Here is a 13384-nt window from a genome sequence, read left to right as displayed (position 1 = left end):
TACAAACGTCCATGGACGTGTATACACATCTACAAACATCCATGACATGTATACACATCTACAAACACCCATGGACATGTATATACATTGACAAACACCCATGGATGTGTATACACATAACAACAGCAACATATTGTACAAATCACATTAAAAACATCAACAAACACCCATGGACGTGTATAGACATCTATAAACATCCATGAACATGTATACACATCTACAAACACCCATGGACATGTATACACATCTACAAACATCCATGGACGTATATACACATCTACAAATACCCATGGACGTGTGTACACATCTGCAAACACCCATGGACATGTATACACATCTACAAACATCCATGGACGTATATACACATCTACAAATACCCATGGACGTGTGTACACATCGACAAACATCCATGGACGTGTATACACATCTACAAATAGCCATGGACGTGTATACACATCTACAAACACCCATGGACATCTATACACATCTGCAAACATCCATGGACATGGACATATATCTACAAACATTCATGCACATCTATACACATCTACAAACATTTATGGACGTGTATACACATCTACAAACATCCTTGGATGTGTATACACATCTACAAATATCCAAGGATGTGTATACACATCTACAAATATCCATAGACGTGTATACACATCTACAAACACCCATGGACATGTATACACATCGACAAACATCCGTGGACGTGTATACACATCTATAATCATTTACAGACGTGTATATACATCTACAATCATTCAAATAAAAACACTTTCAGCCTTGCAACACCCATATGAAGAAAACAAAATTAACACCATAGCCGCTATAACCTAACAAGTATGAACAACAGCTCCTGGATTTTGAAGCTCCCACCGTAAACTAACGTTCACCCTGTTATTCGGTGGGAAGGAGGAAACTGTTCCTGTCTGATACCCGCCCTGGAACAGGAGACACTTCAGAAGAACTCACGAGTGACCAGCAAGCCAAGGACAGGACGGATGACGTCAGCACTCGTTCATCCTTCACAGCCGGGCCTCCGCCTCCCTCACCACCCCCTCCCACCCTGCACCGTGCTCCTGTGCTCCCGACACCAGACATTCAGCAGACATGCTCGCACTCACACCCCGTGCCTTTGCACACGCCCTCCCCATTGCCTGGGACAGCCTCTCCACCCTAGCTTGGTGGCCATCTCCTATCAATTCTTCCTCCAAGACTCCATTCAAGTGTTACTTGTTTAACTTCTCCAGGCACGGAAGGCAGTTGCCAAGGAGGCAGCTGGCACCACCTGGATCCTGACTGCTTCCACCTGCTTTGTTGACTTCTGTCTTGCCCACCAAACCATGGGTTCCTCGGGATCAAGAGTTGTCTAATCCATCGCAGAGTCCCCAGCATGTGGCACACTGCCGTGCAGTCGACTCGGACTCCTCGTGACCCTCCAGGGCAGAGCGGAACCGGCCCGCAGGAGTTGCAAGGCTACGGTCTGCACCGGAGCAGTCTGCTTCATCTCTTCCTCTGGAGCAGCCGGCGGGTTCTAACCACCGACCTCTCAGGGAGCAGCTCAGCACTTACCCACCCCGGGCACCACTGGCACACGACTCCGCACTGTCAGGGGCTTAGGAGACGGCTGCTGAGTGAGCGCTTCAGGGCTGCGGTTTCATGCTTTTTGTTTGTTCACTGGTTTGGTCACTCTTCCTGGACTATTTTTGCGGAGTCTGATTCCCCCAAAGACTGGATTTCTTGGGTTTACCCAACGAAGCAGAGCTCCACAGTCAGCCAGCATCTAACTGCACAGACACCTGGAGCCAACAGGCATCTATCCTTAGCCAATGGGTCTTTGTGTGACTTAGGGAAGGCGTCAAAGTTCAGGCCATTTACATGTGCACGCTGGGTTTACTCTCTGGCCTGGTGAGGTCTCATGTTCAGTCTAGGGACCAGGAGCTCACACAGCCTTTCTCTGGCCTCTCCTGAGCATGTACAGCCTGGGGCCGCAGCCTCCAACCCACCAGGGATGGGTGGGTCTTACCAAGTCCCCTGCCTACCGTTTCCATCACTCAATGCCCCTGTTATGTCTCTGCCGTTTGTCATTTTGCTCCTTGCCTCACCCCGTTATGTCATCAGGTGCCTGGCAGGTTGTTTCCTCCTGACAATACTCGTGGGCACGGAGGCTCCACCCTCTGCCCTAAAGAAAGGCAGCCTCCCCCCGCAGGACGGACAGGCCAGTCCTCACACCTGCCTCGCCTGCCCAGGACGACTTGTGCACTGAGGTGGGAGGGGCAGAGGGAACAGCCCCGGGCGCAAATGCCACAGTCTCCACTTTTCAAACGCCTTGGGTCAGCTTTCAGAGGCTTAAATGGTTGCTTCTGACAACTTTGTCCAGTTTTTTCTTTGCTTTTTAGGCAGAGGTTTAGCCAAGCTTCTCCTTTAGCCATTCTGGAAACCCCCCTCAGCTCCATGTCCTCTTGGGCGATCCCCCTCACAGCCAGGAGGTGGAGGCAAGTGCTTCCCGGGAAGGTTCCCGGGAAGGTTGCTGGGAGCCCATTAATATTGCAGGTGTTTCCTTGCTGCACGGTGACAGGCTGGTGCAGAGGCTTGTTTAAGCGACCTGCCGGTTCTGGTGTGAGAGCAGCCGGGACTTTACGAGCAGCTCATCGGCATGCTCTTGCCTGAGCACTTGACCTTGCTGTGGACTTGCCCCGTGGCTCTGAACCCTGCCCAGCAGCACAGTTCCTTTGACCGGTTCCTTCCCTTTATTAATGTGCACTAGCTGGCTCAGGCACAGCCCAGATGACTCCGGGGAGTAAGGCAACCATACCTGTTTATAGACTGTTTTGACTAACTTAGAGGGCCCTGTATTATGATGTAAATTCATATACAGCATTTATCTATGGAATTTTCTATGGAAAAGGAAGCCGTTTGAGGTATCATTCTTTGACTCATGACACACCCACCCTATCAAAGGCTGTGCTCCGCAATGACACCTCCATCCTGTACGGAGCACCCCTCCTTGGCTCCAGCTGCACCACCCACTTCATTACCTGGCCATGCTGCTGGGGGCTCTACTCTCACTCCCTCATGTATTCCGAGTCATGATCTCTTCAAGACCAAGGACTGTGTGTCCCCGTTTTGCCTGTCTAGCCTGGCATCCCTCCATCCATTCTGCATTAATGCAAAGGGCCAGAGGTGGGTTTTGTGCCCCTGTGGCTCCTGGCCTTGGCACATGTCTGTCTTGTTGGATAACGCATTCATCTTGGACTGGTTTCTGGTCATGACCCAGCTGAAGTCTGCATGGAGACTAGGTTCAGGTCCCTTTCTGGCCCACCTCAGTCCACTTCTTCTCTCTGTTTAATTAATTAATCAAATTAGACAATGTCTTTGTGCTCTGATCTGCAGAAGAAAGGGCTGGCGATCTGCTCCTGTGATGATCACAGCCTAGGAAACCCTACAGGGCATTCTATTCTTTCACATGAGCTGTCCCAAGGCGGAGTTTGGGGATTGTGTCAATCACAATCGGGGTAAGACATGCTGAGGAACTCTGCGGCTACTTCTCAGGTGTCCTCTGAAACAAGGCAGCTACATAAGGCAGCAACAATTATAACCATGCATCGCTGGGTTACAACACATACCTCAGCACAGTATACATGGCAATAATAACACTAAGAGAGAAGAAGGGAATGGGGCTACACGGGAACAAATCTTCTGGATTTTAATGAAATTGAGTTAGTATTAATCTCAAGTAGAGTCAGATAAATGAGGATGAATATTGTAATAACTAGAGCAACCATGAAAAATACAACACAAAAAATAGTTAAAAATCAGCAAAGAAACTAAAATGCTATACCAGAAAATATACACTTAGGACTAAAGAAGGCTGTGAAGGAAGACCAGGAAAAACAAAGGAGATGAGACATGCAGAAAATAACTAGCAAGATGGCAGACATAAACCCAACCACATTAACAAAAGATCAAACAAAAGCAGATGACACACCCCGACAAAAGGCACACACTGTCCGACTGGACAAACCCAACAACATCCAAATCTATGGCACCCACAAGAGACACACTTCAGAGCGAAAGATGACAGAAAGAAGGTGAAAGTGAAAGGATGGGAAAGGACTATTGTTCACGTAGGGAAGGTAAGAGGAGGGGAGTGACTACAGCAACAGCAGACAAAGCAGGCCTAGAATAAGAACGTTACTATGGAGGAAAACGGTATTCTGTAATGAGGAAAGGGTGATGTCATCAGGAAGAAACCGTAACTATACGCAACGATAGATACACACCTGACCCACAGCCCCAAAACACATGAAGCAAAACTCGAAAGAATGGAATGAGAAACAGACAATTCAACAAGAGCTGTTTAAAATGTCAATGCTTTATTCTTAATTATGGGTAGAGCAGACAGAAAGATACAGAAGGCTTGAACAAGGCTGTCGAGCAACGTAACCGCCATCTACAGACACTCTCCCCACCAGGAGAAGAATGCACATTGTTTCCAGTGCACATGTAACAGTGTCCCGCACAGACCATATGCTGCTAGCCATCAGACAGGTCCCAATGATACGAAAAACTGCAATCACGCAAAACATGTTCTCCAATCAAGATGGAATTGAGTGAGAAACCAACAGAAGGAAATATGGGAAATTCACAAATGTCTACAAACTAAACAACATGCCTCTAAATAACCCAGGAGTCAAAAAAGAAATCATAAGATAAATTAGAAAACATTTCAAACTGAATGGAAAAAGAAACACAAAACTCAGAACTTATAGGGGCAACTAAAGCGATATTCAGAGAGAAACATTAGAAAAGCTCTCAAACCAGCAGCCGAAGTTTCTACAAAGAAATCCAAAGCAAGCAGAAGAAAGGAAATAATAAAGAGAAGAAAAACTGAGTAGAAAACTGACAAAAAGAGAACATTAATTAATTGTATTTTTAATACACTAGCCTTAACAATCCAAAAATGAAATTAAGACAATTACATTCACTATAGCATCAAACGGAGCTCTGGTAGCATAGTGCCTAAAGCACTTGACTGCTAAACAAAAGGCTGGCGGTTCAAACCCACCAGCCACTCCTCGGAAGGAAGATGGGGCAATCTACTTCCGTAGTGATAATGCCTCGGAAACCAAGGAGGGGTCGCTATGAGTCAGGTCTGACTCGATGGCACATAACAACAAGAAGAACAACATAGCATCAAAAAGAATCAATAACTTAGTGATGAGTTTAACCAAACAAGTACACGACTTATATTCTGAAAACTACAAATTACTGAAATAAACCAAAAAGCACCATGTAAATGGAGAGACACTCAAGTCCGTGGACCCAAAGACAAGATGACTAAGACGACAGTTCTTCCCAAAGTGACCTACAGATTCAACCCCATTCCAGTCCAGCTCCCAGCAGGCCTTTCTGCATAAAGTGGCCAGCTGAAATTCATAGGTAAGCACGAAACACCTAATCAAAACAATCTTGAAAAAGAACAAATCGGAAGACTTTCACTTCCCTATTCAGAACATTCTGCAAATCTACGGTGAGCAGGATGGGGTGGGACTGGCACACAGAGACACGGGTGTCGGTGACACCAAGGGGAGAGTCCATAGAGCAGCACTCATATTAATGCCCCACTGATCTCCCACAGGCTACAGGGGCAGTTCAACGGAGAAAGGGCAAATGGTGGGGAACAACTATACACTGAGAAGCAAAATGATGAATTTGGGATCTTACACGATACCATACAGAAAAAAGTAACCAAAAATGGCTTCTCAATCTAAATGTAGAGCTGAAGTTGTAAAAACTCTAAGAGGAAAACAGAAGAGTACATTTCCATGGACGTGGCATAGACAAACGTTACCTGGATACAACCTAAAATCAGAAGCAATCAAAGGAAATACTGACAATTTTGGCTTTTTTGCAATGGAAAACTTTTTCACTTTAAGAAAGATACCATTAAGAACATGATAAGGCAAGCCACAGATAGGCAGGATACGTTTGCAAATCATGTATGTGATAAAGGACTTCTATCCAGAACATACAAAGGACTGCTATTTCAACTCGGTGATATGGCAACAAATACCCAATTTTTAAAGCATGAGTGAAACTTGAACAGACAGTTCACTAAAGGGGCTCTACATGCCAATAATCACATGAAACGATGCTGACAGTTACTCACTGGAGACGTGCAACTTACAACCCCAAGGAGACACCACTTCACTCCCACTAGACTGTCTGTAACTTAAAAGACAACAGCAGATGGCAGTAAGGACATGGACAGACTAGAACCCCCATATGGTGCTGATGGGAATGTAAAATGGTCCAGGGACTTTGGAAAAGGGTTTGTCAGTTTTAGAAATAAAAGCTGAACACAAATATATCATACAACCCAGCAGAACCACTCTAGATGTTTGCACAACTCTGTAAATGAGTTACAATCATTGCATGCACACTTAAAACAAGTGAATTTTAAGGTGGCACAGTAGTTAAGGTATTCAGTTGCTAACTAAAAGGTCAGTGCTCCACAGGAGAAAGACGAGGCAGTCTGCTTTCGAAAAGAGTGCCTTTGGAACTCCATGGAGCAGTTCTACCTGTCCTTAGGGTCACTATGAGTCAGAATTGACTCGGTGGCAGTGGGTTTGTACCCAAGACAAATGAATACATATTTCCATACACACCCTTGTGTACAAATAAACAAATAAGCAACATCATGATAAATGAAGAAAATATTGAGGTTGTCAATGTTTTACTTGGATCCACAATCAACACCCATGGAAGCAGCAGTCAAGAAATGAAACAACATGTTGCACTGCCCAAACATGTTGCAAAAAACCTCCTTAGCATGTTAAAGAGTAAAGATGTCACAGAGGACTAAAGTGGGCCTGATCCAAGCCATGGTATTTTCATTCCCCTCATAGGCACATGGAAGCTGGATAATGAATAAGGAAGACCAGAGAATTGATGCCTTTGAATTACGGTGTTGGCAAAGAATACTGAATATAACATGCACTCTAAGAAGAACAGACAAATCTGCGTTGGATCAAGGACAGCCAGGACGCTCCCCTGGAGTGAGGCTGGCGAGACTTCACTTCACACGCTTTGGTCATCTTATCAGAGGACCAGTCCCTGGAGAACATGATGCTTGATAAAGTGGAGGGTCAGGGAAAATGGTGAAGGCCCTCAAGGAGATGGGCTGACACGTGGCTACAACAATGAGCTCAAACACAGCAGCGACTGGGAGGCCGGCGCAGCACGAGGAGAGCTTCATTCTGCTGCACACAGGGTCACTCTGAGTCAGACCCACTCAACGGCACCTAACAACAACGACAACCCAGACAAACGAAACCATACAGCCACACAAACCCTTGTATATGAATGTTTATAGCAGCATTATTTAGAATTGCCAAAAAAACTATGAAATAAATGAATAAATGAAGTTCGTCAATTGTGGGAGCGATACGGAGCGTGTCACGTCCCAACAAGGAACAGCAGTCAGCTGTGGAAGGAAGGAACTACCAAGAGACACTACAGCGGACGAGCCTCGAAAGCACTGTGCGAAGTGAAGCGCCAGACACAAAGGACCACACGGCGTCCGACTCCACCTACGCCAACTCCAGAAACAGTCAACTCACCCCAGCGGAAAGCAGGTGAGGGGCTGCCAGTGGTCGGGCAGGGGAGGGTGAGTGCACATGACTACAGGGACGCCTCTGGGGTGATGGACGCATTATGAAATTGGAATGCGGTAACAGAGATCCTGCACGGTACACTTCAAACAAGTGACTCTTAAGGGATGTAAATTAGACTTTGATAAAGCTATTTTTTGGATCTGTGTTTGAAATAAACCTAGGAAGTCAATTTTAGGAGGATAATAATCCGAGTAATAAGTACTTGCTAACATCTACGACTGGGAACCAAATCTACGTGCAGAGCAACGTCCGCATTTGGCCAGGATAACACACTGCAGCGGGGAACTGGCCAGGCTTCCCTCTGTTACAGGGACCCTGAGGGGTGCAATGATCAAGCTGCTAACCACAGGGTGGGCAGTTCAAACCCACCCAGCAGCTCGGTGGGAAAGGCGACCTGCCTAGAAGACTCTGCGGGGCTACGAGCTGGAGCCGACTGGAGGACACCCACCACCACCACTCTGGTACTGCCGTGGCTCACCCTCTGGGGCCAGGAAATGGGCCGAGACCCACCAGTGGCCTGGGTTCCCGTGAGATCAACTACGCGAGCGTTGCACTCATGTCACATAGCCGTGCTGTCTCCCTGCCAACGCATCCCTCACAGCAGTAGCCCAGGGAGCCGGGTCTCCTACAGTCCAGGCTCTGACACTTGGGAGGAGGAAGCCCATGTGCCATCGTTAGTAAGTGCCGGGCTGAGGATCCAAATCCAGTTTTGTGGCTCCAGACCCCATGAGTAGATGAGGTTTTCCCTGCCTTCTGGCAACACGCCTTCCTACTTCTCTTCAGGATCTTTCTGACTTCCTGAAGCGTATTTTTTCTTCAATCTATTAGCCATGGTCCACCATCAAGAGGCTTCCTGCCAAGCCACCTACTGATAAATGTTACAGTGCTCCAAAACCAGACACTGGCTAAATGACGAGCAGCAGAGGGGACCCTGTGTGAGAGAAGCCTGCCCTCTGTCAGCATCCCTCCAGAAAGCCAGTGTCTCCACAAAGTCGGTTCCTGCCACATCTCCCAGGAGGGCATGTGTTGACAGAGATACAAGAGAAGGTGCCGCTGCGTTACCAGCAGACAAAGGGATGACTGGCACGCCCTGAGGAAAGGGCCTGTGGTGGCAAACCAGTGTTGCCAAGGAGCCTGAAGACAGAGTGGAGACAGAATCGCAGTCTGTCGCCTGTTAGCATGAGGCTGAAGGAAGGCTGAGGTGACCTGGGAGCTCAAGGGCCCTCTAGGGAAGTCACTTCCCCAGCCTCTTCTCCATCACGCCCTGCCACAAGGCCGACCAGCCCCCGCCAGCCCCTGCGTAGGCCCTCATGCTCCATGCCCCTGGCTGTGCCATGCTCCCTCAGGTGGGAGCCTTCTTCCCACATCAGTCCTTGGCTAACACAGGAGCCCACCCACACAGCACGTGGCTCTTCTTCAAATACTTCGGTGGTGGTAGGCTCCTTACCGCAGCTCCTAAGTGTGAGAAGACACTCCCCCAAAACCAAGCTCCTTCTAAGTCCCACCCTCTGATGTGACCTCTGGCCCCCAAAATAAGCTCGTTCCCTCTGCATACGACCTCACTACAGGCAGTTCCCACGATCCCCACTCCTCATTTTGCTTTAGGACCAAATGCCTAAAAGTTCACTGTGCCACTGACTCACCGCCACCTTGGCCATGTTCTTCTGGTGGCCCTAAGCAGTCAACGCCCCTCAGACATTTTGGCATCAAGATTGTAAACTGTACTCTACCTAGCTGGCACTGAGCATGCTCACCTGAGAAGCTGCTTCTGGTGACTCTGGGGCCTGCAAGCCTAGTCAATGTCAGGGACCTTTACTCCTCTCACTAGACAGGCTCTGCCCAGGCTCAAACCACCAGTACTTCCCCAAAAGCTAATGACTCAAAAACACACAGTGAGTTCAGACCTCCCCCTTGAGCTTCTTGGGTCCAACTGCTGCACTCATCCTCGCCCACGAGTCCTAAGGCTCTACCTTCCCACTGATGTGCACATGTTACCTGTCTGTTCACTTTGTCTGCCTCGGTGCGGACAGACCAACAAGTGAAAGGGGTGGTCAAAGGACAAGAAAGATGCACAGGATAACCATACAAACAGAGAGGTACTTGAGCAATAACCACATTCTTCAGATGATCAAGAAAGGCAGGCCAGGCCATGTGCTGCCTACCCACTGTCCTCGAGTCAGCCCTCAAAACCCCAGGGATCGAAGGAAACCAGAGCTAGCAGCACTGATCCCACAACCCTCAAGCGTGACTGTAACTGCATTCCAAAGCAGTCCACAGAGGAAAAACACTAAGCCAGCTCTCCACAAACACAACCGTGCCGTCAAGCACACATCCCTCTCTTTCTGGAAAGAAAAAAAAACTCAAAACATTGCCACAGAAAAGCCTGTGCAGAAACAAGCCAGGACTGTCTCCGGGCAGATCCCCCTTCTGTGGGGTCAGGTCACTGACCTTCACGTGGCTGAAGTCACCAGTTCTGCTGCTCTCGGTGGGGTTGGCAGGTTTGCTGTCCACTCGGGGCCTAACGACCTGTCGGAAAGGACTGGACAGTGGGAAGCCACTGACGCTGATTCCATCTGAAAAATAAGAACAGAAACATTGAATAAGATGTTAGCTTGACTTTTTTAAATCTAGGGGTTTTTTTGTTTCAAATATACTACCTGAGACAAACCTTCCCACTTCTGTCCTTGCTCTTATGCTACCAGACAAAAGGACTAAAGAGCAGCCTTCTCATGAAATGGTGCTGGAACAAGTGGACGTCCCCACATGAGAACACACACCTGGACGAGGGGACGTCCCCATGCAAGAAAACGCACCTGGACAAGGGGACGTCCCCACATGAGAATACACACCTGGACGAGGGGACGTCCCCACGCGAGAATATGCACCTGGACGAGAGGACGTCCCCACGTGAGAATACGCACCTGGACGAGGGGACGTCCCCACGCGAGAATATGCACCTGGACGAGGGGACGTCCCCACGTGAGAATACACACCTGGACGAGGGGACGTCCCCACGTGAGAATACGCACCTGGATGAGGGGACGTCCCCACATGAGAAAAAGCACCTGGACGAGGGGACGTCCCCACATGAGAATACGCACCTGGACGAGGGGACATCCCCACGCGAGAAAACCCACCTGGACGAGGGGACGTCCCCACACGAGAATATGCACCTGGACGAGGGGACGTCCCCACATGAGAATACACACCTGGATGAGGGGACGTCCCCACGTGAGAAAACACACTTGGACGAGGGGACGTCCCCATGCGAGAAAACACACCTGGATGAGGAAGCGTACCCAGGCGAGAAAACACACCTGGATGAGGGGGCGTACCCACATGAGAACACATACCTGGATGAGGGGACGTCCCCACACGAGAAAATGCACCCGGATGAGGGGATGTCCCCACGTGAGAAAATGCACCTGGATGAGGGGATGTCCCCAAGTGAGAAAATGCACCTGGATGAGGGGAACTTCCCACACGAGAAAACATGCTTGGAAGATGATGACAAGGGGACGTCCCCACGCAAGAAAATGCTCCTGGATGAGGGGACATCCCCATTTGAGAAATAACACCTGGACAAGGAGATATCCCCACATGAGAAAATGCACCTTGACAAGAGGACATCCACACACAAGAAAAACGCATCTAGATGAATGGATGTATCCACGCAAGAAAACACACCTGGACAAGGGGACGTTCCCATGCAAGGAAATGCACCTGGACAAGAGAGGACGTCCACACCCGGGAAAATGCACCTGGACAATGGGACGTCCCCACGCAAGGAAACGCACCTGGATGAGGGGACGTCCCCATAGGAGAAAATACACCTGGAGATTTCTCGCCTGGGTACACTCCCTCATCCAGGTGCGTTTTCTTGCGTGGGGATGTCCTCTCGTCCAGGTGTGTATTCTCATGTGGGGACGTCCCCTCATCCAGGTGCATATTCTCACTTGGGGACATCCCCTCATCCAGGTGCATTTTCTTGCATGGGGATGTCCCCTCGTCCAGGTGCGTATTCTCATGTGGGTACATCCCCTCATCCAGGTGCATTTTCTCACCTGGGTACATTCTCTCATCCAGGTGCGTTTTCTCACCTGGGTACACTCCCTCATCCAGGTGCGTTTTCTCACATGGGGACGTCCCCTCATCCAGGTGCATTTTCTCGCATGGGGACATCCCCTTGTCCAGGTGTGTGTTCTCATGTGGGTACGCCCCCTCATCCAGGTGCATTTTCTCGCCTGGGTACACTCCCTCATCCAGATGCATTTTCTCACGTGGGGACGTGCCCTCGTCCAGGTGCATATTCTCACGTGGGGACGTCCCCTCATCCAGGTGCGTATTTTCATGTGGGTACATCCCCTCATCCAGGTGCATTTTCTCGCCTGGGTACACTCCCTCATCCAAGTGCGTTTTCTCGCCTGGGTACACTCCTTCATCCAGGTGTGTTATCTCGCGTGGGGATGTCCTCTCGTCCAGGTACGTTTTCTCATGTGGGGACGTCCTCTCATCCAGGTGTGTGTTCTCATGTGGGGACGTCCACTTGTTCCAGCACCATTTCATGAGAAGACTGCTCTTTAGTCCTTTTGTCTGATAGCATAAGAGCAAGGACAGAAGTGGGAAGGTTTGTCTCCAATAGTATATTTGAAACAAAAAAAACCCCTAGATTTAAAATGGGAGAAAATGTACCAGGATGAGGGGACTCTCCACGCAAGGAAATGCATCTGGACAAGAATGGACCTAGGAGTGGGTGTCCTCATGCGAGAAAGTGAAGCTAGACACACCATACACCTTTTACAAAAATTAACTCATGAGCCTCTGTTAAGGGTGATAAAAAACTCACAAACAATTAAAGGCAATGTTTGGAATGTGAAGAACATAATTAAGGTCATGGAACCACAGACATGTGAAGATTGTTAAAAAAGCAAATGTTCTGTTGCCTACATACTTACCACATTTAAACCAAAAAAACAGCTAAAGGAGACAGACTTGTCTGTCAACTTGTCATCCTGTGGGGCTTGTACGTTGCTGTGAGGCCTGAAGCCGTGCCACCGGTGTTTCAGACACCAGGAGAGTTGCACATGGTGCACAGGTTTCAACACAGCTTATAGACTAAAACAGACTATGAAGAAGGAGGAGACCATCCACTTCTCAAAAACTGGCCAGGGAAAACCTTATGAATAGTGGAGAAACACTGTCTGATACATTGCTGGGCAACTTCATGAATAGCTCAGAAACAATCTCCAACACAATGCAGGAAGATGAGCCTCTTGGGTCAGAAGGCACTCAAAATAGGACTGGGAAAGAGCTGTCTCATCAGAGTAGAACCAACCTTAGTGATATAGATAAAGTAAGTATTTCAGGACCTCCATGTGCCGACATGGCACATCTCAAACTGAGGAGAAACAGCTGCAAACATCCATTAATAATCGGAACATGGAATGTACGAAACATGAATCTAGGAAAATTGGAAGTTATCAAAAATGAAATAGAACGCATAAAGATTGATATCCTAGGCATTAGTGAGCTGAAATGGATGGCTTTTGGGCATTTTGAATCAGACAACCATATGATCTAATATGCCAGGAATGACAAATGGAAGAGGAATGGTGTGGCATTCATCATCACAAAGGATGTTTCAAGATCTGTCCTGAAGTACAATGCTGTCAGTGATAGGATAATATCCATACATCTAC

The 13384-nt window shown here is 48.3% G+C and overlaps 1 protein-coding gene across 1 annotated transcript in view; it reads right to left on the bottom strand.

The window, feature by feature from the left end:
- Positions 1–13384, bottom strand: part of TRAPPC9 (trafficking protein particle complex subunit 9) — a 637992-nt gene that overhangs the window by 382109 nt on the left and 242499 nt on the right. The window contains exon 17 of the mRNA XM_042780905.1: positions 10134–10258. Coding sequence (XP_042636839.1) covers positions 10134–10258 — 125 coding nt within the window. The remainder of the gene's footprint in view (positions 1–10133; positions 10259–13384) is intronic.

Source organism: Orycteropus afer, unplaced genomic scaffold (assembly GCF_000298275.1).
Source record: "Orycteropus afer afer isolate SDZICR_OR568_19922 unplaced genomic scaffold, OryAfe1.0 scaffold00069, whole genome shotgun sequence".
Taxonomy (NCBI): domain Eukaryota; kingdom Metazoa; phylum Chordata; class Mammalia; order Tubulidentata; family Orycteropodidae; genus Orycteropus; species Orycteropus afer.
The sequence above is the reverse complement of the archived record's forward strand: the minus strand, read 5'-3'. Positions and strand labels throughout refer to the sequence as shown.